We start from the raw sequence: 25454 nt of genomic DNA, 5'->3' as shown, positions 1-25454 counted from the left end.
GGCCAGGCCAAAACTTTTTGTTTTTATATTAAAGCCTTGTTCTGCCCATCCATAAAATGGGTGTGATAACAGTATTCACTTCATGGAACGATGGTAAAGGTTAGCAGAGAGGATGTATTTAGATTGAACTATTTGGAATCACCATTTGGTAGATAAGAAAGGTCTGACATTGACAATTTCAGGTAGTTTAAGTTAACATACAAAGTCCTTAGAGAAGTCCTGTCACCTAGTCAGTGCGTAATTAAAAGTTAGCTATTTGTGGCATCACCATGTCCCTATCAGAGCCAGCAGGTTGGAATAATATATTTACTTTCAAATGAAGGGAAACAACAAAGAATTCTTTTTTTTTTCAGATTTTATTTATTTATTTTTTAGAGATGGAAGGGAGGGAGAGAGAGAGAGAAACATCAATGTGTGGTTGCTGGGGGTCGTGGCCTGCAACCCAGGCATGTGCCCTGACTGGGAATCAAACCTGCGATGCTTTGGTTCGCAGCCTGAGCTCAATCCACTGAGCTATGCCAGTCAGGGCTCCAAAGAATTCTTTAAAGTCAAGCTTCACATCAGGGTCCTGGGTTCCTTCGATTCTGTGGGTAAACACAAGTTCATGGGGGAGACACGCACACGCACCATGAGACGTGTGATGCTGGGCTGATCGCTGCCCCTCTCCAGGTTTCGGCTTCTTTTTTTTCTTTTCTCATTCATAAAATTATGTTCCTTGCAGCTCTAAAATTCTAGATTTATGACATCCTAGGCAAAACAGTCCATCTACCTATCCAGGGACAAATTCTGTAGTTCTGCAAATTAAGTATGGTTTTCTCTAACTTTAAATACCCATGCCTATTGTCATTATAATGCTGGCTGAGCCATTCATTTTAACATGGAGTTAGTTCTCGCACCTGTTTCCCCTATGGAGCCGTGTGCATGTTTTCTGCAGGGCCAGAGTGCTCCTTCGTCCTGCTGGAGTGGTGGGATGGAAAGAAGCATGAAGTGGGCAGGTGGCGGCCCACTGGCAGGCATGATTTCAGATGCCTCCCTGTGCTTGCCAAATTCTTTGCTATGTGGTCCCCAATGTCTGACATTTTTTAACAGGAGATGATGAAAAATTTGGGCCTGGTGGTGTGTTGGTAAATATTTAACAGCAACTGTAGTAGTAATGACAGTAGAATGTGGGGGAGCCCTGATTCAAAGGGTTTGCCGCTTTCTCTGGTGTAAATACTCCCATTGTGGCCAGTTTCAAACTACTGATGTGACGTCTACTGACTCACAGAATTCCTGCAAATTTGACAGTCAGGTCTCAGGAGCCAGTACAAGCCATTTCCAGCACACTCCTGGCAGCTAAATACAAATACTCTCTGGAGAGGTACCACAGAGCAACATGCGTAGCTGCACATGACTAACCCCGGGTCCTTTTCAGGAGTCCAGGAGAGAGCCTCGGGCACTTTGAGTAAGCATGGGCTGGACGGGGCAGGATGGATGGAAACAAGCATCACAGCTTGGTGAGGCCAGTCTAGACAACCAGAGCAGGGTTCAAATCCTGCCTCTATCACTTTCTTGATGTGGGCAAAATATTTAACCTTTAAATCCTCCGTTTCCTATCTGTAAAGTGAGAGCCTCGATGCTACCTACCTCAAGTGATATTGAATATTTCACGACAAAAGTATGTTATGAGCTTGGTACTGTAATAGTGCCATCTCAAGCTTCTGAAAGGCCCTTGGGAGAACTGGAAGGGGCTCCCTATTTTCATGACTTTGCACCTGAGGAATCAACCTTACAGTGCTCACTACGTCATTAAAACCATCACCATTGACATGGGATGGGATGAACCATCAGGATCACCATTCTAGTCACCGCATGAATAAGGGTCACCACTCCTCCCAGAGCCTTCTCTTCAGCCTACAGTCTGATCTAGTAGCAGAACCAGCTCTTGTCACATGCATCCATCATGAATTAAAAATGACAGGTGGGGATGACTGTGCAGTGGTCAAAACCACAGCTTCTGGTATTAGACAAATTTGTGTCAAAAACCAGCCCTACCACTGAAGAGCTCTGTGTCTTAATGTAAGTTGCTTAATGCTGTATGACCCTCTAGAAAGCTATTCACATGTTTGAAAATGATTAAACAGTCCTTCTTGACCTTGTTTACTTTTAATGAGATGCAGGTCATCCGTTATTTTAATAATAATAGTAACTAACATTTACTGGGCACTTACCACATGTCAATCATTGTACTAAATGTTGGTTATTTCACCTAATTCTTACAATCGCCCTGAAAACTAGGCTCTATTATTACCCCAGTTTACAGATCAGGAAACTGAGGCAAAGTGAGTTTAAATGACTTGCCTGAGGTCCCATATGTCTCCAGAGCCCACACAACCTCCCTAATTAATAGAGCTTATTACTATTAGCAGTTGTTACTCATAGGTAATTGGAGACTCCACTGGGCTATTACAAAGTGGGCAATGCCGCCTCGCTCTGAAGTCCACAAAGTCAGAACACTCCTGGAAATCAGCAACCCACGTCATATGGTTCTTCTGCAAGGAAGTACGTTACGAGCCCTATCATTTCCACATAGAGTCCAGACCAGATCTTTGTCTTCATTCACTTCAGGGAGCCCTACTATGTGTTCACAAAGAAATGAGAGCCTCTTACGTTCCTCTAGAATCTGTCCACTTCTCTTCATTTCCTACAGTCACTTTCCTCATGAAAGCCACCAGCAACTCTTACCTGGGACAGCTGCCACCTCCTGTCTCCTTGCGCACACTCTACGGCACCCCACCCCCGACTCCATTTAACGTGGTGACAGTGATCATGTCTTGATGCCCCTCATCAGAAGCTGACTTGTCCCTGCAGTGGTTCTCTCCTTTGCCCTGAAGGTGAACACCGGAATCTATAACACGGTTCCCTGTAACTCAGCTCATGCCCCTCTTTCCCCCATCTTTCTGGGCTCCAACCACGCAAGATTTTCTTCAACTTTAAGGCTTCCACCTTAAATGTCACTTGCTTGGGAACACCTTCCTTGATTTCTCCAGATCAGGTCATCTCCTTTTGTTAGGCTCTGCCATAGCAACACATACATACCCTTTCTTCAGAACACATGCCAAAGCTGTAGTTACCCAATCATTAATATGATTATTGTATTAATGCCATACCCCCACCCCACCCTCTGTTAGATAGTAAGCTTCAGGAGGGCTGGCACCCAGTTTGCTAAAGAAGGCACCACCAATGTCTAGGGCAGTGCCTAACACATATCATTTATTCACTAATCATTTGTGGAAGGAAGAAAAGGAGGGAGGAGGGGAGAGAGAAAGGAGGAAGGGCACAAGGTATAGATACAGTTGGAGAGGTAAGAGTTCCACAAATGAATCCTAACAAAACCAGGCTCAATGGCAAAAGAATACAGAACAAAGCAAGTGATATAGGACTTTACACAGGAAATCCCTGAATGCAGGAATGTAAGTAAACAAGACTTCCTCAGTTCATGGCCTAGCCTTGGCCTGAGGAAGAGGAGGATCAGGAGACTGGTCTCTCGTGGAGGCCAATCCCCCTGGAGGATCAGGAAATGTGATCTTAAAATCAGAGCTGGGTCAGAGAGACACATTTAGGAACCAGGAGGTAGGCCAGCCACACTCACCCCAACTCTTTTTTGCAGAACCGAGCAACTTGGTTCCCTTCTTGCCTCCACCTTGTCTTCCCCTTCCTTCCTTGCCTTTTACAGCTAAACCCTTTGCAGATAATATTCTTAAAGCTACATGTGCATTTTTCCTTGAGACTTTCATCAGTCACAGTCTCTCTCCACTTCATTCGTAAGTGATTGAGTTGCCTTCTAGCTCTCACTGACACTTAATGCTCCGTGTGATCTATTACCTGTGCCAAACCCAGAATAAACTTTTAAAATGATAAAGCGTATATTTTTCCTCTACTTTAAAGTCCTCCGTGGCTGTTTAGAGTATGTAAATAAATTTTGTCACCTGCAAGGCTCTTCATCTTGCGGTCCCTAACCGCCTGTCTGATTTCATTTCACATCACACTTTCCTGTATCCATCATGCTCCTGTCCCACCTGCCTTCTTTCAGGATCTCGGACACCCCAAGTGAGTGCTTCTCCTAGGGCCTTTATACAGGGCCAGGACCAGGGTGAGCAAGGGAGAAGCACACTTGAGGGGGTGCTCACTCTGGGGGTCCTGCAAGCGCAGGGTCTTTGCATTAGCCATTCTCACTGTCCGGAACACCTCACATTTTTGCAGGTCTGGTTCTTTCTTGTTTCTCATATCTTTAAATATTTCCCCAGGATTCTCTTTTTTTTTTTCCTTCTAAAGCAATAGACGCTTCAGTGCATCTATTGATGTGGCTCCTTATCTGTTTTCTGTCTGCACATCGACTAGAAGGTGTTCCATGAGACCAGGGATCTTGATTACCTTGCTCATCGTTGAATCATTAACATGAGATGCAAGGGTGGTCAGTAAATACTCAGTGAGTGAATCACAACTCAAATTCAATTCAGAAGAGCATCTGGGAGCTAAAACTGTGGGCCCTGTCCAGCCAGGCCAAGAGAAGTAAGAATACAAAGCCGAGTTCTTTGCAATTCAAGCCACTCAAGGCTAAACACATGCAGTTGCCATGCCTGCCTTAATGGAGTTCCTTTGTGAGTTGATGTTTGCCTGTGTGATGTGCTGTTGATGCTCTATGGAGATAGCCACAGGCTAGAGAATTTTTGTTTTGGAAGGAACTATTCCCACATTAAAATTAGATTTGATTCTTACTGCTCAGGGACTGATGCAACCAATTAAGGTATTTCTGCAGGAAAAATAGGCCACAGAGCAACCCTGAAAAGGTGAGGGCTTAGTTCCTGGCTCAGTCTGGGAAAAAGGTTTCAAGAGAAGACACAAGAGCCTCTTGAAGTATGAAGTCCATGGACTCCAAGACACCGTCATTTCAAACTTAGCGATGGACCCCCCTAGGAAACCATTGTACAGTTCTTGAGGTTTCATCAGCCACATGGAAAATTCTCATTCTCCCATGTCCTCAACCGACCAGTGACGAATTCTCCCACTCACCCGTGAGTTACTAGGCCTGCTGCAGGAAGCTCTCCCAGGACCAAATGTCCATCTAGACGTCAGTGTGAGGTTGCCTTCCTGACTCTGAGGAGGAGAGCGGAGCTCTGAAATGGTGTACCGTGCACACGAAATTCCCGTTTTAGATCAGAGGGCTGCTTGGCTTCTAGAAATTCAGTAAAAATGACCAGTGTGTTAACAGAATAAGAACCTGATCCCAAGTCTCACGTTGCCGTATAATCCCCACTAACCTAAAGTTATTTATAAGCAGGTTTCTCACTATATTTTAATATTTGTAAATTTATAAATATAAATATATTTGTATTTTTATATATAAAAAGTCACAGAAATTATACCTACCTGTTAATAAAAATTCAAATCGTACGATACTTTTTTCCAAAAAAATTATATATACAGGGTGGGGCAAAAGTAGGTTTACAGTTATTCATGTGGAAAATAATACAATAACTAATAAGTAGTAATACAAGAATAAACTCTGTTTCCTGTACTTACAACCATGGAACTACTTTTGTCCTACCCTGTATGGTGCCAAAGCTTTTATATTTTTATGTATTTATTTATTTATTTTTACTTAACACTGTATCAAAGAAATGTTTCTTTTTTGGTATATTTAGATTTATTCACCTGTTCAGCAAACATTCCAAGAGTATCTACTAAGTGCCAGACTCTGTGTTAGATGCTAGGATTACAGTGGTTAATAATCAAGAGGAAAGCCCTGGCTGGCGTAGCTCAGTGGATTGAGCGCAGGCTGCGAACCAGTGTTGCAGGTTCAATTCCCAGTCAGGGTACATGCCTGGGTTGCAGGCCATGACCCCCAGCAACTGCACATTGATGTTTCTCTCTCTCTCTCTCTCTGTCTCCCTCCCTTCCCTCTCTAAAAATCAATAAATAAAACCTTTAAAAAATAATAATCAAGAGGAGGTGTCTCCCTTGTAAGCTCACGTGCCAGCAGAGGAGACAGACTACATTCAGGCACATAAATACACGGGGCAGATACAGACTGTGCACGGCTCCGGGGGAAAACTAAGCAGTAAGTGGGGGCTGACTGGGAAGAAGGGTGGTCAGAGAAGCAATTTGTATCTGACGACTGTGGGGATGGCAGATTATACCAGGGGCAAGAGCAGAAGCCGGGACGCTGGCTGAGGCTACTGCGGTGGTCTAGAGCAGCGATTTCCAACTGTTTTCATCTCTCGGCACACCAGCTGTTATAATTACTACAGTTCTGTGGCACACCAAGAAACACGTTTTTTGCCAATCTGACAAAAAAAATAGGTATAATTTTGATCTATTCACACTGGATGGCTATTGTTGTGTTGGCTGTTGCCATTTTTTTTTATTTGACAATCTGAGGGAAAAGAGGTCAGAATCTCTGACTAAAGTCAGATATTGAATGCTTTAAAAATTCTTGTAGCACACCAGTTGAAAATCACTGGTCTAGATTGATGAATTTTTCTGACCTATTGTGTAGTATGCTGTGAGCAACTCTGAATTGCCCATCAGTTATTTTATATCTTAACTTTATCATAGCATCCTTCTTCCTGGGGAGTACTTTGTCCAGAGTCATTCTACTCCACATTTGGGTGAAAAAGTGCCTGGTATCTAACTTCCCTCAAAACCGACACTGAGCTCAGGCAGTCTATAGCAGCAAGGACCAAAATCAAGCTAGAATCAGGTTAAATCCACTTTGATCAACCTGAAAAGGCAGAGCAGCGAGGCTTCATATATTGTTATAAAAGTGAACAAAACACTTAGACACAAAATGCTCTCCATAACTCTTTTGTCTGAAGACATCAATTTTAATAATTGAATGGGTTAATTTCAGAGATACACTTATCTATATCACATGTCTGAACATTGATGAATTTATCATCTACTGTTTGACTCTTCAGGTTGTTTCCAAGTGGAGTGAAAACACTGAAAAAAATTACAGTGTCCCTAAAACAGGATTGTCTCCTTTTTAAATCAGCCCCATTAGATAGAGTACCACTCACGAGATAACAGTGTCCTGGGATAAGAACCCTGACAGACTCTATCATTTGTTGCAACATCCTCTTCCAAAGACACTGAAGCATTGCAAGGGGCCTCCAAGGGTTACAGGAACCCTCGAGATTATGTTTCTAAGAAGGAAGCATGTAATTAAAAAAAGAATCCATCCCTGGCTGGTGTAGCTCAGTGGATTGAGCACAGGCTGTGAACCAAAGCAGTGCAGGTTCGATTCCCAGTCAGGGCACATGCCTGGGTTGCAGGCCATGGCTCCCAGCAACCACACATTGATGTTTCTCTCTCTCTCTCTTTCTCCTTCCCTTCCCTCTCTAAAAATAAATAAATAAAATCTTAAAAAAAAGAATAGTGTGGATCATCTGAAACCTATATAATTTTTTAAAAAAATTTTAGAAATGAATCCATTTTTGTGGTAGTTTTCAAGTCCACAGTTTTCCTAGGTTTTTAATGTTATGGTGAGAGAGGGGAAATATATAATATTTTATATATAAGTAAGATGATTTGATTTCAAGTCCGTCCTATATACGTACATGAACTCGCCACCTATACAGCAGGATTTAAGGGGTGTGGAAAAGCCTCCTACTTTGCAAAGCATCAGTCTCCCTGCTTGATCATTCTAGAGGATCTAAAAGTTTAGATCATCAACTGTCTTTATTATGAAGCAAATGAAGTACAGAAAGTTATCACATAAGCCATTTTTGACTGCTCCATAGAGGTCAGCTCTAATTTGATTTTATTTTTTAAAGATTTTGTGTATTTATATTTAAAGAGAGGGGAAGGGAGGGAGGAAGAGAGGGAGACAAACACCGATGTGTGAGAACATTGACTGGTTGCCTCTCGTTTGCGCCTGACTGGGGACTGAATCCGCAACCCAGGCGTGTGCCCTGACTGTGAACTGAACCAGTGACCATTCGTTTTGCGGGATGACACGCAACCAACTGAGCCACGCCAACTAAGTCACAGCAGTCAGGGCTCAGCTCTAATTTTAGATGGAGCCTAAAGGACTGAAAGTCTCAGGCACACCATAATTCTATAGTTTCAGAAAAGTGTGATAAAGTGAGAAAGCAGCAATATGGCAGTTTAATAGGATGAAGACCTGGCACTAATGAACCTGGGTGACCTTGGTCAATTCTGTATTCTATCTGTATTCTTGTCCATAATTGGACTAGGTCAGTGGTTTTCAAACTTCCTAAAGCACGGAACCCCTGCCCAGTACAGAATTACACATGTCATTTCCATCCCCACGTCGGAAACAGAGAGAAGTGGAAAGGCTGTGCTTGGAGTGAGAACACCAGGACCCTACCCTCTAGGCCTGCCCCTTGACCTGCAAGAATCCCCAGGGTGCCTTCCAATCCCATGACCTCAGTCTCCTCAGAGTGTAAATTGATTAGTAGAAATGAAAAGGTAAGAGCCAATTTAGAAAGTCATTTCACCTTGAGGTGAAACATTTAGCATAAAGAGTTCCATGTGGATGGCATGATTTCTAAAGACACTTGGAGGCCAAAATGAGTAGGAACTACGATTGCATCTCTCTTCAGTGGCATCATGCATTTAGAGATAAATATGGAGATTAGCTAAACATGGACGCCTTTCCGTTTATAGTAAGAGTTCTGTCTTAGTCCTACCAATAAACTTTCTGCTGCACACTGGATCTTACCTTCTCTTCCCTCAGTCAATCAATCAATTAATAAATATTAATTGAACATTACCTCCTGTGCAAGGAGTTATTTCCTAAACTACAACAAAATTGTTATTCATGTACTTTCTTTGGCTACCAACTCTCCAGCACTTCAAAAGCACATTCAAACTCATTACAAATCTCATATCCTGATATTCTGGAAAGAAGAGGGGCTTTGAAAGAGTGTTCAGGAACCAGAGACACTGAGATATAAAAGCTACAGGACATTGTGATGACCTACTTTACACTGATACACAGCACTTAGTTCTTGCTCCGAGTTCCTGCAGAAGTCCTTTTCTCCCTGCCCACGTTTGTAAGCAAATGTACACAAAAGTGCTTTTCAAAGGCTAGGATCCCTAATATCTTTATCAAATATGAAGGAGGCTTGGAACTTATTCCTGAATTGTTGCTTCTCTTCCAAGATAAATATGCCCACATTAAGGCACACAGAGTTGCTTCCTTAGAATCTATGAGGAAAATGGCTATTGCTCAAGAAGAACATAAGAGGGTCTGTCATGAACTTGAACCTCCATGAATACAGAAGAGCAGGTGACAGCTGCAGCCTGGCTGCTGAGTGCTGCTAACGAGGCCATGAGGTTACGAGGGCAGAGCTGCATCGCTTTGCATACGCAGCATTTGCTATGCACCCCTGACCACGCTCCCCTCATCACCTGCCCAATTTGCATGACAGGGTGGTGTTTTAAAATTTTCTGACTGCTTTAAAATATTGTTCTAATTTTTCTGCTTAGTAAATTTATAGTTCACTGTAAAAACTTCAGATATGGTAGAAACATGTCACTTGCATTGCAAAAGTCTGCCATACTACCACCCAGAAGGGAAAGCTGGGATTAGCAGTATGTCATTTTATACTATTTCTCTGAGTTTTGCATAAACCAATATATATTTGATTACTTTTTTTCCAAAAACGAGATGATGCTTCATCTATTTCTCTAAACCTACCTTTTATGCGCACACACACACACACACACACACGTATTTGTCCCTCCATATACACTAATGTTATGGCTATAGAGCAGACACAGAATGGCTGGATCCTAATTTAATTTAACCATTTATCTTTGATGGATATTTAAGTTTCTCTAGGTTTTTTAGTGTAATAAATAATGCCACTGTGAACATCTTTTTTTCCTACATCTTTATATTTTTCAAACAAATGTTTCCACAGGATAAGTCCTATAAGGGATGCACACCTATATTTTCATTCGCTGATTTTAAATACAATAAAAGAAATACATATTCATGATAAAATAGTGAAACGATACAGAAGGATACGAGATAGGAAGAAAAGCTGTGTTTCTACTTTCTACTCCCAAGCCTCAGGGCCACTCACATGAGTATCTGATCTTACAGATCAGATACTTGTGAAAAAATACATTCATCATTTTAACTGAAGATCACAAAATGCCCTCTGGACACTGTATGAGACCACAGAACTTTTTCTTTTCTTTTTTCTCTCTTTTTTTTGGTAAAATCTTCACTTTTTTCTTTTGGGTAGTAGGGTGCCGCGACTGACAAGCTGGCACCCTTGGTAGGGAGAAGTCAGGGTGTCCCCACAGCGCAGCCCACAGTGTGAAAAGCTGAGGGAAGGAAACCCAGTTGGCTCAAGTTTCTCTGTGAATAAAAGGCCTTGTGGAAAAGAGGGAAAGAAAAGAAGGCAGGCAGGGGATGGGTCAGAGGCTCCTGACTTAAGGCAGACCAGGAGCCTCAGAGTCAGCAGCTTCCTTGGTCCCAGAGCGTCCCAGCACTGCAGTTGCGTGGAGGTAGGTTCAGTTGAAGATGGGTGGGGAGGGAAGGAACCAGCAACAGCTACTTACCAACTGTACTTGTGGTTTAGAAGGTGCTACTTTTTTTCAGAGAGACAGTAACATATATGTAGACGTATATGTAGGTGAACCTACCACCTATATAGTAGGATTTAATATATATTGGGTATGAAGAAACTTGTTAGGTGACTTCCTAGAGTGCGGGTCATAGCCCTAAGCTGCAGCTGTCCTACTCCTGTATCCCCTACTCCTGAAAAACCGAAAGAACTAAAGAGAGCACAGAGAACCAAGCTCAGAGAACTGAGACAAATATGTTACCTGTCGCAGGAATTCCATGGCTTTTCCTCCTTCCAAATCTCTGCTTTCCCCCCCTGCAGAACAAGCGTTCCCTTTGTCATAAAAGACAGAAGGCTGAGAGAGGAGACTGGGAGGGAATTTGTGGATTGCCCCCAGCATGTGTTGCAGAAGGCATGGAACTAGAATTCAGGAAGACCCCTAAAACTAATTTTGGAACTGATGTTCTGCATTCTATTGGAAGTGTGGCAAACAGCCCCCAAGTCAGTTACTCGTGTCTCATCCCACGTGACATCAGTTTTCATTTCAATTGTGTCATTGTGATATTTCAGATTGGTACAATGGCTATGCTCCACCCCAGAAGAGACAATGCACTAACTATTTGAAATGCCTTGTTAAAACCATCATCAGAAAGATTTCCTGGTCTTAAAGGCAGCTCTGATAAAGGCAGCACGTGGCTACATTTACAGTGTGACCCAGGAAAGTCTTAAATGCATCACTCCCCTTTGAAAAATACCCTCTCAGCTGATGCCTGAAATTCCATTATCAAAGCTTCCTCTTGACTTAAGTCTCCTAAGGCCTGTCCTAATCCAAACTCTGTGAAACAAGCTGAGCATTAAGCTCTCAGTAAGTGAAGCCTTCGGTGAATGACTGTTTGAGAAAGGTCTGGACAGGCCAGTGGGAGAGGAAGTACAAAGCTCAAGCGCTCATGTTGTGACAAAGTTGAGAAGACCAGGAAACAGGTCTCTTCCATTGCTTTGCTCTGTTTTTGCAAATAATTGGCAAAGTAAACAAATGACTCCGGAATGTCAAAATCACCAGTACCACTAGTTGAAATTAATTCTATCTTCTCAAATGATGGTTCCTGGTTATATATTTGCACACCCCCAAAAAAATCCCCAAAGAAAATGTGAGCCCATAAAGATAAGAGAACAAAGTCTTGTTTTATGGTTAGCATTTGGAGAAGGAAAGTAACACTTAAATGATTGGTTTATCATTTGAATGATTTTATTTGGCCAGTAGGTTTATGTCATTAATTCCTTTGTTTATTTTAAAGAGAAGGAGAGAGAAAAGAAAAAAATTGATTCATTGTTCCACTCATTTATGTATTCACTGGTTGCTTCTTGCATGTGCCCTGCACAGCCTTGGTGTATAGGGACGATGGACTGACCAACAGAGTCAGTCAGCCAGGGCCTATGTCCTTCTTCTAAGTCCTGTAAACTAACCCATGATTCAAGGACTGTTATCATTCCCACTTAAAACATACACACATACACAGCAACTGAGAAGTTCAGACGCCTGTCTCAGGTTGCACAGCTGGTCAGGCAGATGGGGGTCTTCCTGACCTAAAAGTTCTGTTTCAGTCCCACTCGGCCCCACCAGAGCAGAATGCTCAAGTTCTGTTGTTTTTAAGAAGGGTACAGATGTCCTCTTTCATGGGTATCTGACATGTAACTTCTCACTAAAGTATCTGCTGGATGACCTGGGCAGCCAAGAAGCCAATGTGATGGAGGGAAGTGGACCTAAATTATTCTGAGAAACCAAGGGAAACACTCCCCCTTTGAAATCCAGCATACGCATTGTATAACCAAATGGGGCAGACACAAATCTCTGTTGGCTTGGAGAAATTGGTCATGCGATTGATTGTTCAGTGTTGGTTGGAGAAGGAAAGTCTCCTGTGGAGAAAGTCAGGGCAAGTGCAAAGCCATGAAGCATACTCAATAAGACTCTGGAGTCATAGAGTTGAACTTGAGCGCCTCCCTTCCACTGATGAACAGACTCGGCCCCTCTGAACCTCAACTTCCTCACCTTTAACATGGGGGTTGTGATGAAATAAGATGGCGTATTGATGCCTGAAGTGCAAGTGCTCAAAATATTATCTCTTATTTAGTTTTTTCCTGCCTCTCTCTTTAAAAGTCACAATCCAAAATTCTGTTTTATACAAGAATTATCATAAGGAGAAAAGAAATATAAAAGCCTCTCTCCCAAGCTTGCCTTTGCACACATACACGGGCATCAGCTTCCTGTTGGATTATGTGGGACATGCGTCAGGTGTCCGGGGTGAAGCTTTGGAATATGAGGACAGCTTTGAACATGGCCAAGAGGGGAGACGAGGCCAAGTGAAATTCAGTGACTTTCACCTCAAGTGATGCAGACAGAATAACAAGGAAGAAGGAAGGCATGTTTTACTTGGTGTGTCTCTTTCTCTGGTGGCTTTTGTGTGGCTTCCTTGGAAGGCTTCACCCCAGCATTTTTCAGAAATAGCACAGTTGTTTGGGATGATTACAGGCAATCACCGTTTGCCAGAGAAGGAACTATGTTTAGCTGGCCGACTGGCTGCTCCCCAGTGCTGGCTGGGGAAAGGTACGGCTGGCCTATTGTTTATCACCTCTCAGGTCTTGTAAGATCCAAGGAGAATGGCCTGCGGGCCTTTGGAGAGACTGACCCAAAAAGACGGATTGTGAGGGGTGAACCCAAGCACGCGTTTGGGAATGAGAGTGAGTTTTGACAGTGGAACATAAAATTCATGCAACAGAAAGGCAAACCTAGGAGCAGGCTCACCTGACAGGCGGTGATGGCGCAAATGTCTCTTCAAATCTATGTTCGAAATCAACAAGTATTTAAAAAATCAAAGGAGATCATCTGAGTTTAGAGAAGTGTCTCTGGGAAATCTTGAACCCACACGGTGCAATGAAGTCGCTAGCAGCCGTTGGTGGCAAGGGAACACCTAGAATGGGGCCTGTCCAAGGGTGATGTGTTGTGAAATACCCATCAAAAGCTTAGCGTAAAAAAGTAATGTATCTCATTAATTTCTATGGTGATTATGTGTAGAAGTGATAATATTTTAGATATATGTGTTACATTAAACAACATATATTCTTAAAATTAATTTTACTTGATTCCTTTTGCCTTTTTTAGCGTGGCTACTAGAAAACTTTAAATACACATTTGGCTCACATTACATTCCTATTGAACAGCATTACTTCAGAATTTCATATAGAATTTTAATCCCTGTTCATGACTCCAGTTACTGTTCACTTCCACTTTGCACCCTGGTTATGATGATCTCAGGCTATTGACAGCCAGTCTTACCCAGAACTTTTCTACCCCAGAGCTTTTGCTCCTGGTGTTCACTCCACCTAGGATGCTCGCTCCCCCAGACCTTGTCATGTCTGACTCCGTTTCCGACTTCCTGGTCTTTTCTCAAATGCCCTCCCTCTAGCAGGGGTGTCCAACCCATGGCCTGTGGGCTGCATGTGTCCCAGAATGGCTACGAATGTGGCCCAACACAAAATTGTCAATTTACTTTAAAAACTATGAGATTTTGTTTTGTGATTACATGTCACAATGTATTTAATGTGTGGCCCAAGACAGCTCTTCTTCCAGTGTGGCCCCGAGACATCAGAAGGTTGGACATCCCTGTGAGGTCTGCTCGGACCACAAGGGGAACGCATCAGCCTCTTCTACTGTCTTCACAGCACTTGCTAACATTGCCTGCCTTCCCAACTAGACTATGGGTTCCAGGGGGAAATCCGTTGTGTTCACCTCTCTGTCTCCTGCCCTCGGAACAGTGCCCTGATCACAGCTGGCCCACGATCAGTATGTCCCAAATGACTAAATGCATTGGCCTTACATCTGATGGAGACCAGTCTCTGCTTTCAGGGAGCACAGGACGTAGTGGGTCTGAGGACAAAAATGTCTGCAAATGGATGTGTGCAAATGGGGTCATCCTATCACTGCCGTGAGCCTTTTGTTGCACTTCACTGTGTGTACTACTAAGGAAATAACCCAACAGAGGTCAAAAAACAAGAAAACCTCAAAGCTTAGACTCCCTGTTTCCTGGTAACGGCAGATGGTTGTTGAAAAGGCTGCTCCCGTGTACGCTTCTGTTTTTGAAAACCAGATTAAACATTCCACAGACTGTGATTATGGGCACAATCAGGGCACATATTTCTAGCTGCGGCAATCTCTACATGAAAAGATAGTCTGAGTCCAAAAGGCACATGTTTTCAGAGGCTTTTAAGGGGAGACTGACCTCTTCATACATTACTACATTACAGAGTGGTTTTAGACTGCTGTGTGGGACAGAGGCTCGTTTTTATTTGTATATATCCTATAAATGTGTGTGGGGGAGACGGTGCATTCCAAATGGTTAACCTGGACTAGTTTAGGGTTGTGGAGAAGGGCAGGATAATAAGACACTAAATAAGAAATAAGAAGGGCAGGATAATATAAAAATAAATATTTTCTTCATACATTGTTTTATTTTGTTTCTCCATATTGTTTTATTTTTCACAATGACCATGGATAGATTTGGTACTATTAAAAATGAATCAAGTAGATGTTTAGAAAGAAAATGTAAAGAGAAATGCCAGAAAGCTTCCCTGTGTTTGATTGGAGGTACTTCTCACATCTTGACTTTTTTCCATCTCACTTCTGTGCCTCAGCTACTGACACACAAGCCAGCAACCAGTCTGGGTACCAAAAAATGGAAGACTGGTCTCACTGCTTGAGAATTTGGTTATTTCTTGGCTCCCTGAACACCAACCAAGTGCACTCACATATCACAACTCTCCTGCCATACGGCTTCTTTAATCACTTTAATTGAGAGGGTACCCTTTATTGAGGGCACCTATTATAAATGACATAATTACATTTCTCATTTTGTTTTGTAATCAATTCTTAAAAGGTAAGCATTACTATCATCACTTAGCAGATGTGGAAATTGAAGTTCAGGGAGGTTAGATGAACTGTTCAAGGTCACGGAGCTCCTTAGAGCCAGAGCACAACTTTGAACCTAGCCTTTTCCAAACTTTTGCCCAGTTCATCACCACTTGCTATCTCCTTTTAAGGGGTGAGATATCATGAAGTGTTTTGCAGCTGGTTCCACAGATGAATTAAACTCTATTCTCAATAGAAGCCTAATTCTAGGTGCCTGTGAAAGGCCTCTAATCTCCAAAAGCTTTTCCCTAATTGGCCGTCTTTGGAGCCTGATAGTCCACTAATAGAATCAGTCCTATTGGGTAACATCCCCTGGGACCCACTCTCCAAGGACAAGGACCCTTACAAATGTGTAACATCTAACATCATTATAAATCAGGAAGACCATCATATGAATTAGGTATCAAGGAAATACATCTAACAAGCTTCCCAATGAATGAGACATGGGGCCCGGACAGATTTGAGGGGGTTGTGGAGAAGGGATGGTGATAGAGCTGAGGTAGGAATGAGCCACAGGACTGTCATTGTGGGCCTATGGATAGCTAAGGGACCCAGAGAAGCCAGATACAGAAAAGAAAGGAGCCACTAAAGGTGTAGGTCACCACCATCCAGGTCAGGCCCGGGCTCGATTACTGAGTTAATCAGGCTATGGATAGGCACAAAGCAGAGAAAACTGGCACATGCGTGGCTGTTTCCTACAGCCCGCACTGCGCACCCCAGGTCCAGGTTTTGCAAATGCTGCTGTTTGTCACAAGGGCACTGGAATATAAGACGCCATGGCTCAATGAGGGGAAATCAGTTGCCCCATCAAGAAAATTCAAAAAGTATATTCTCCTAGGAGTCTGCTCAGAGTGTCCTTATCTGCCACTGAGGACCAAGAAGTAGCTTCTGGATCTTTGGGGGCTGGTTTACAAAACTAATGGATCTTATCTAGTGATGGATTTCTGGACATAACCTGGAAAAAAATACTGTCTTCTTCCTTTTTAAATGGGATATGCATTTTCTTCCCACAGAAAAAGCGCACGTTGAAGGGCTCCATTGAACTCTCCAGAATCAAATGTGTTGAGATTGTGAAAAGTGACATTAGCATCCCCTGCCACTATAAATATCCTTTTCAGGTAAGTCCATCGTGCCTGAGGGGACTCGTTCCTCATACCTCCCATGATGGTTGAAATGCTCAGTCATTGTAAGAGAAGGTGAGACAGGGATGACTCTGGTGCAGGGTTAGAAGTTAGCCCAAGACCAAAAGAACACTGCTGTGTTCTTTCAATTACTCATTCACTCATTCATTCAACACAGATTAGCACAAAATCCTGAAAAAGTTGTCATTCCTCGTTCCCCTTTCCCTATGTCTTCCCAATCTCAAGGAAATTCCTCATTACTCTGTTCCAGGCCCGGGGTGGGGGTGGAGGGGGAAGAAAAAAACTACCAAGGGCCCCAAGCCTTTAGGTCTTTAAGTCCAGTTTACTCATGATTTGGGGTGACTGATGGCAACTCTTGGTTAGAAGTTGCCTGGAGGTTCTGGGATTAAAAAGAATCAAATTTTACCATCTGAGAACTATCTGTAATTATACCATTCAGTATAAGAGCCACTAGCCACATGTGAATGCTTAAATTTAAATGTGAATTCACTTAAACAGTATTAGAACTTTAGCTCTGAGTCATATTAAGACACACTGAATGAATGAACATTTCACATGTTCAATAGCCACACATGGCTAGGAGCTACTATGTTGGAGCGCACGGATGACAGAATATTACCATCACTGCAGCAAGTTCTATTGGACAGAGCTGGTGGAGGGCATCTTTGGTTTTTAGGTTGTGACATTGTCTACATCTTATTACCACTCTTGGCACTTGTGCCTCTCAAGCAGTGGGTACCTCCTTGCACATCCTATGGTACCATTCTTGTTTAACAATCTGAGTGTTACAGAAAAAGACTTTTTTCCTACTAGAAAGGTGACTTCCATGGGTTGGAATTTTTAGGGCTGTAAGGAAAAGGAATAACATACATTTTCCTGTCATTAAAATCCCAATTACAAATGAGTGCATGAAAAAAAAACTGGTGAAATCAAAAAAGATCTGTAGTCTAGTTAACAGTATTGGACCAGTGTCAATTTCTTGGTTTTGAAAATGTGCTGTGGTTATGTAAAAGGTTATCATTGGGGAAAGATGGTGAAAAGTACCCAGGAACTCTGTACTATTTTTGGAACTTATTGAGAGTCTTACATTATTTCAAAATTAGAAGTTCTTAAAATCCTAATTATAGCTTACTAATCGCTTACTCTTTTATATGCCAGAAAGTTCCTGTTTTCTAAAAAACTAATGTGAGAAATAAAGGTGCTGTCAAGAGGAGAACTCTTTCGGCTGCTTTAACTTAGTGATGGCTTACTGATGACATTGAACCCGAGACAAGTAGCCTAAGCTGTGAGGTTCAAGCTGTGTCTGCACAGTACCCAAACATCTGGATGAGAAGGATACTGGTCCCCTGATCATCCAGAGTTTGCCTTTTTGACAACAAACACTGAGACCCCCCACTTGGCCCAGTAAACCAGACAGCTTATCAGTCATCCCTCTCTGGGCGCACTGCTCACCTTGAACTCTGTGTGTGTCTCCAGGTTGTGCATGACAACTACCTCCTGTACGTGTTTGCTCCAGACCGTGAGAGCCGGCAGCGCTGGGTGTTGGCCCTTAAGGAAGGTAACTAATCTCCTGTGTGACTGAGTCCCTGAGACCCCTGGGTCCTCTAGTAGCCTTGGGTTCCGCATTAGAATACAGGGCAGCTGATGGTCAAGCATTTCTCCCTTTCGGTGTTAGTAGAAGGTCCCAATCTTTTATTCTGGGCCCGAGAGGTGACAACCAGTACAGGGCAGGGTCAGCCAAATCCAGCCTATCACCTGTTTTTGTAAGGTTCCAAGCTAAGGATGGTTTTTATATCTTTAAATGGTTTCATTTTAAAGGGTTATACAAGTACCTACAAAATATATCGCTTTTGCCTGATGGTGAGAAACCTAAAATACTGACTCTCTGGCGCTTTAAGAAAAAGTTTGTTAACTTCTGGTATGTCGTGAAGGATCTAAGTGTGGACCCTCCAGTTAGATGACCTGCGTTTGGGTCCTGGCTCTGCCACTTACCAGCCGTGTGTGCTTGGGCAACTTCCTCGGCCGTTCTGTGCTTCAGTTTCCCCATCTACTTTTAAAAGGGGGTGTAGGAAGGAATAATAATAGTGCCTGCCTCCAGTACTGCTGTGAGTAAAGCCCTTGGAACTAGCCTGGCCCATCGTCAACACCCAATAAATGTTAACTAGCTGTAAGTGTTTTCAGAGCATCGGTGAGGGTATTTCTTAAGGCTCGCCTTTCTGAAAGTATAATTAAGACCAGCACAGTGTTTAGGTCCCTGGGATGTAGAGCCAGGCTGCTAAGGTGAAAATCCCAGCTTGCCAATGATTAGTATGTGACTGTGAGCCAGTTCCTGGACCTTTCAGTATCTCCATTTCCTCAGCTGTGAATTCTGACTAGTAACACTCATGGGGTTATTGTGAGAACGAAACGGGTTAGGACACCTCACACACATAGGACAACACCAAAAGGAAACAGTCAGTGTGACTCTTAATATTCTTTAGCCTGAAGCCCTGGATTTGCAGGAGAACTGGGTTCCAATACTAATCTGTCTCTAAGTAGCTATGGGGACTCAGGGTAAGCAAGCCATTTGAAATCTCAGAGGTCACAATGCCCCTATCTGAAAAATAAGAATAAAAATGCAAGTCTTAATCAGCTTTCAAATGGCATATGAACAGGCAAGTGCTGGGAAAACTGGAAAGTACTCTCAAGTGTAACAGTCGTGGAACAAACGCTCAAATAGAAGTAATCGCAACACTGAAGTAAACACTAAAGTACAAGTAATCAAAGGGGCTCCAACTATGAGCATTGGCCATTCTCCCTCTGTGAGGGGGCTTTAACTCATGGGATGTTAAAACTAGAGGCATCATTGAAGATAATCTGTCCAGTTGTCTGGCTTTTATACTTGTTTTTTTTCAGCAATAGATTCTTGTTTTTTTCCTACCATAACCGTACTTTAAAGCTACAAACCTAGAAGGGGTAAAAGCAAAGTTGCCATGGTTGGGGGTGGGAGAGATGGAAAGTGGGAATCCCACCTGCTCAGTCTTCCCATTACCCTTAGGCATTTTGTGGGGTCCACTGATCCAATGTAACAGCCTCACTGCACAGAGGGAAACCTGAGGCTCAGATGAGGGTCTTGCCCAATCTAAGGACATGCAACTAGCCCGAGGCCAAGCCAGACAGGAACCCAGATCCACTGATGCCTAAATCCAACATGCATTCCGGTGACTAGCTATAGGCCTGGGGAAAGGCATATGCATCTTTATGACTATTCTGAGCACTGTTCACTCAAACTCACACAGCTGGGTCCAGTCCCAAGGAGTTATCAAGTTGGTGGCCCTCGATAGACTGATCTGGAAATAACTCTTCTGCTGATACCAACCTCTTTCAGAAACAAGGAATAATAACAGTTTGGTGCCCAAGTATCACCCTAATTTCTGGATGGATGGGAGATGGAGGTGCTGTGCTCAGATGGAGAAGCTTGCAGTGGGATGTGCCCAGTACGACCCAACCAAGAATGGTAAGACACCGAGAATTCCCTTTCTTCGTTACAAAATAAATGACCTCTCTAGTAATAGGAAGTAAAAGCTGCCAGCTTCCCATCATCACGGATGTCAGAGATTAAATGCAAAATTCTACATTTCCAGAATTTTCAGAGGGATATCATCTGCCTCCACTACCACTGCCAGTTTGTTGATTTTTCCCCCCATCTCTGTACCTCCTTGCTATTCAGAGGGGGGTCCTTAGACCAGCAGCATCAATATCACCTGAGAGCAAGTTAGAAATGCAAATTCTCTGACCCAATCCCAGGTCTTCTGGATCAGACTTTGTATTTTAACAAGATCCCCAGGAGATCTGTATGCATAATTGTGTCTGAGGAGCACTGCTAAAACTTTCAAGTTTGGAAATTTCAATGGCATGGTCTACTGAAGTCTTAAATTTAGAGACAGCCTTATGAAGTATATTAGCATTTGTTTTTTACATTGTCATCACATCATAGCAATGTTTAATTACATAAGTTTCAACTCTATATACTTGGAGGGGGAAGAAAGTAAAAACAAAACAGCTTATTTTGCTCGGTGGCTTCTCCCCACCTCCCCTTCAAACTTGCCCACAATCTCAGAGAAAAAAGAGGCCACAGCTTACCTGCAAAGTGAAAACAAAAGAAATCGTTTCTTGGCCTTTGAGTTCAAAGGCCCAGGCCCAGGCCCTGGGGATTGGAGTACCACTCAATTCTACCTTATGTGATGACTTTGGGACCTGAACCCACAATGAAAGGCAGCTCCTTCTAGTGCACTTTTATATGCAATATTCTCCCATTTCTCTCAACCATCTGGGGTAGATCATGTGATGTTAAAGGAAGAGAAGGGTAGAGCAGTTTGGTATGTTCAAGGTCACACAGCTGGGAAGTGCTCTCTGCAAAGCCATTGTTGAATAGGGATGACGGATCAATCATGTGGACTGTTTTGCTCCCATTCCCCTCTCCTCTCCACTTCTCTTACCTTAGTTACCTTCTCTCATCTGCCAGTTCCTTTCTGGCACTAAAACCTACTGCCTCAGATTGACAACCCAAGGCGGATGTGCTAAAAGTAACTCATGGCTGGGTTTTCCGTGGCTTCTTGAGTCATAGCTCCTTTCAGTACCACTTTAAAAACCACTACTTCTCACCCTCCACCTTGGAAGAGAAAGTTCAAGGTTACCAGTCCCTTGGCCCAGAACAATACTATGTATATAATTTCAGAAGTCAATGATCCTCTGCATTAGTCCTTTGACCACAGTCGCAAAGATGAGTATGGAATGGACAGGAAATGGAAGGTTTTATATGAGTGGAATCCACCACAATGACAGGGTGGCTTGTGCTGGCCTCGGGGAGTGAAAACCCTTTTTCCAAAGCCAGAAATCTGGTCTCCAAATTCCTGCCAGCACCTTGCTCTGGGCCCTTGGATGAGTCACTTGACCATTAAGGACCCGCACGTCCTCGTCTCTGAAATGGTAAGGGAAGTTTTAGGGACCCTAAGATGAAATACTCACTAAGCCCCCTTCCAGTTTTGAAATTCTTGGAACCTGTGTTTCCATTTGCTGTTTCCACCACGCATGTCCCAGCTGTTCCCCTTCAGGGTTCTCTGTGTTTCTCTCCGCCGAGTGGTGGGCACATGGCTGAGGTGTGAGGACCACCTGAATGACTCACCAGGATGACACTTGGGGAGGCTGGTCACGCTGAGCTTCCCCCCGTGTAAACCCAGGGCCTAACCACTGGACAGTCACTCTGCCAATGGTCCTACTTTTGCATTGCCACCCACGACCATGTCCCCATCTCAGCATGTACTCATTCTCCTCTCTCTGACCTGTTTTAAACAAGCTCGTGCACCGCAGCTCTGGCAGAATGGAGGGCAAAGTGTCTAAGAAACACACCGCACTGTGCGCACGGCCCATGATCATTGGCTCTCGGTGAAGGCTGACAGAATTCTGGTGTTGGGCACACCTAAGGGCAGGGCCCAAGACCACAGATCTTTGGGGTGCAAAGCACTTGGGGTGAGTCCCAGCCCCATCACTTCTTTGCCCAAATACATGAAGTGTGACTTCATATATGTTAACCTATCTGAGTCTCCGAGCCCATTTCCTGGCCAGTAAAATGAGGACAATGATAATAAGTAGCTACTTTGTTGGGTTGTGGTGAGCCTTGGGGTGTGCAAAGTTCTTAGCACAGCTGCTGGCTCTTGCCGAGCTCTCAATAAATGGCAGTTGTGTCTACTGGTCTTTCTTATTTGTGGACAGAAGAATGGGAAGCAGTATGTGTGTGTATGGCTGGGAAGCAGCTGAGGTGATTGAATAGAAAGGCACCCTGCTATACCCAAGTGACAGCAACACTTATTTCTGCAACCAGAACTGACCCTGATCTCACCACAGCCTCACACAGAGGGTGAGGAAGGAAGGGCAGAGCAAGGCCAGAGGAAGAAAGAGACCCGTCACAGAATGTTCAGGGCCAGCAGGGAACAAGGCCACACAACCGGTATGCGGTGCAGCTGGCTCCAAGTTCAGTGTTGAATAGGAATCACACTTCCTATTATGTTGGTTTTCCTTCTGTGAATTGCACTCCCAATGCCCCACCCTGCCCTTGCTCAAGGAGTTAGCACAAGGGCTGGGCTCCAGGGTCCGTGTGAACCTCCTCTCACCACATGCCTGACATGGGCTGTCCAACCTCAAGTCAGCCTCACGCGAACGTGAGGGACTCACCGCCTGCTTCTGCAGCCCTGTCCCTGGTTATCTCTGATCGTTAAAGAAACCTTTGAAGTGAGCAGAAGCCTGTGCAGTGGCCCCCATATGACACCCGGACACCCATGCTTGGTCCATTGATCCCAGGCCTGACCTTTCAGGGTCTCAAAGGAGAGATACTGAGAGACAGAGGTGATGAGATGATAGGAAAGAGAGAGGAAAAAGGAGAGAAAGAAGACGGGCGAAAGGAGGACAGAAGGAGCACAGAGAGGAGTAAGAGAGGGAGACATGGCAACGTGGAAACAAACACAAAGAGGTAAACAGAGAAGGTGTGTCGGCTGTGGTGTTTGGAGGAGGCAACAGGAACACATCTTCAGAGGTGTTAATGTAACTAAAAGTGGATTCCTGCCTCTCAAAGAGCAGCACGGCCACCTCCCCCTCACCCGCCCCCTCCTCAAGCCACAACAGCATCAGGAAGCCAGTGAGTCACGGTCCCCCTGAGTCACCCATTCCCACTCCTGGGTTTAGCAGGTGGCAGGTGCTAGGCTGCTGTGGAAGGCTCCAGACTCTAACCCCCCGTCACAACCTTGGGAGTAGGCTTTGCCCGGGACTACAGCAAATGAGGCCCAGAATATTGGCTTCTGGAAATTCCTGGCGTCTCCTAGAAAATGAAATCGGGAAGCGCGGGCTGAGACAGACACAAGAGAGGTTCTGCCAGGGCCGATACTTGTTTCTCTGGGTCTCACCCTCTCCTCGGGGGGCCCCTTTTCTCCGAAAAGCCCCCTGCCTGCTCACCTCCGGTTGGGGATGTTCGGTTTCAGGCTCATTTTCTTTTTCTGTTTTTCTTGTTTCAGCTTCAAAGAAGCCTCTTCCTCCTACTCCTGAAGACAACAGGGTGAGTGGGAGCGGGGCGCGGGGGCCCACCGCGCGGCACGCTGCTCGACAGGCCTGTGCCCACCTGCACTTTTCCTGCCTGCCTGGATTTCTCCAATCCTTGGCAAATGCAATAAACTGCGGTGATTCAGCTGAACTCAATATATTGGGCCTGGCCAGTTCCTTGGGTCTGTCCACGTAAAAGGACCCTTCAGCGGCTAAGCCTTCACCTCCCTTTATCCACCCAGCAGACACTTACTGGTATCAAATTGTGTGTCCAGGCACCTGACCACTTATAGGCATAAGAGCAGCTCACATCCATGTAAAACTGCATTTTTACTCTACGTAGAGGCACCTTGGAAGCGCACATTGGATAGTTTGTATTTCTCAAAGCACTTCCACACTTTTACTACCTGTTTCAAAACTCCCTATCCGTTCTAGTCACTTCAGAGAGTTGGGGTTTTATTCTCTTTTGAAAGCTTGGGAAATCAAGTCCCAAGAGCGGTTTTGAGACCCTCCCAAGGCCATTCAGCCACTTAGGAGTCAAACTAGTAAGCTGCAGAGTTTTGGGTGGGGCGGTCTCTAATTCAAGGGGTGGTTCTCAAAGTCTAGTCCATGGACCAGCAGCCTCAGCATCACCTGGGAGCTTGTTAGAAATTCAGTGCAGACTCTCAGGCCCCACCCCCGGCCTGCTGCATCCAAAACTCTGGGGAAGGGGCCCTGCAATCTGCATTTTAACAAACCTCCAGGTGATTTTGAGGCACACTGAAGTTTGAGAAACGCTGGCCTAACACACTTGCTTACAAGACCTAGGTGACATCCAGCACTCTGGGGGAGCTATTTAGTCACGAAGAAGAAAAAAAAATAGAAAGATCAGCCCTCCCGTTATGGTCATATCAACACCAAACCACATTTTAGTAACTGCCCTTTAGTTCTAGGACCTGCTGATTCTGCTTCCTCATGCGTCTTCCTGAAGCTTGAGCTCTGCTCTTTCGCCTCCAGCCAGTATGTTGACATGTCAAAAACTGGCAGCTTCCCCGTGAGAGAAGTTTGAAATATCTCAAAATCTCAGGCTGGGTTTTAGATCTGTCATCAGCCTAATCCCCCACGACACGAAACAAGTGTACTTCAGTTGTAGCAGAAAATGAACCCTTGCCCCTCTCCTTTTGTTGATCTTCTAGAGACTGTTTCGCCCTGCCTCTTGAAGACATAGTTCAGAATCTCACCACCATGGCATGCAGACGGCCCCCCACGCCACAGTCTTATCTAAACCCACACCTCTACCTCTTAAGCAAGTTTGTCCTTGTCTTATCTTACTATCAATGAAGGTGAAGGCCAAAAACACTGCCTGCCCATCTCTCTCTGGATTCTGCCATTTGGCTCTTGCAGACTTCTCAAAGGACCAGCAGCCACGCTGTTTCAGCACGCTGACCGCAGGGCCTTTGCAATCGTTCTGCTCTCGACCACACATCTAAATCCATTACAACATCCCTCACCTTGAGCCACTTGAATTTATTTCTCCCTTCACCTTCGTGCTCTGTCCCCTGATGGGTGACAGCATCTTGAATGGGCATCTAGATAATGCTATATTTTTAACCCAGTCTGAGCTAGTAGGCCTGTGTGAGAGGGACCATGGAACAGTCATATCCGTCCTTTATCTTCAGGTGCCTTCAAACAGAGCTCCTTCTTCCATTAGCTCCT

At 44.2% G+C, this 25454-nt stretch overlaps 1 protein-coding gene across 1 annotated transcript in view; it reads left to right on the top strand.

The window, feature by feature from the left end:
* The window catches only part of ITK (IL2 inducible T cell kinase), a 56576-nt gene that overhangs the window by 2488 nt on the left and 28634 nt on the right, over positions 1-25454 (top strand). Inside the window, exons 2-5 of the mRNA XM_045830221.1 lie at positions 16563-16667; positions 18168-18249; positions 20059-20187; positions 23735-23775. Coding sequence (XP_045686177.1) covers positions 16563-16667; positions 18168-18249; positions 20059-20187; positions 23735-23775 — 357 coding nt within the window. The remainder of the gene's footprint in view (positions 1-16562; positions 16668-18167; positions 18250-20058; positions 20188-23734; positions 23776-25454) is intronic.

Source organism: Phyllostomus hastatus, unplaced genomic scaffold, assembly GCF_019186645.2.
Source record: "Phyllostomus hastatus isolate PE091 unplaced genomic scaffold, TTU_PhHast_1.1 phas_contig_150, whole genome shotgun sequence".
Lineage (NCBI taxonomy): Eukaryota > Metazoa > Chordata > Mammalia > Chiroptera > Phyllostomidae > Phyllostomus > Phyllostomus hastatus.
This window is presented reverse-complemented; position numbering and strand designations above follow the sequence as displayed.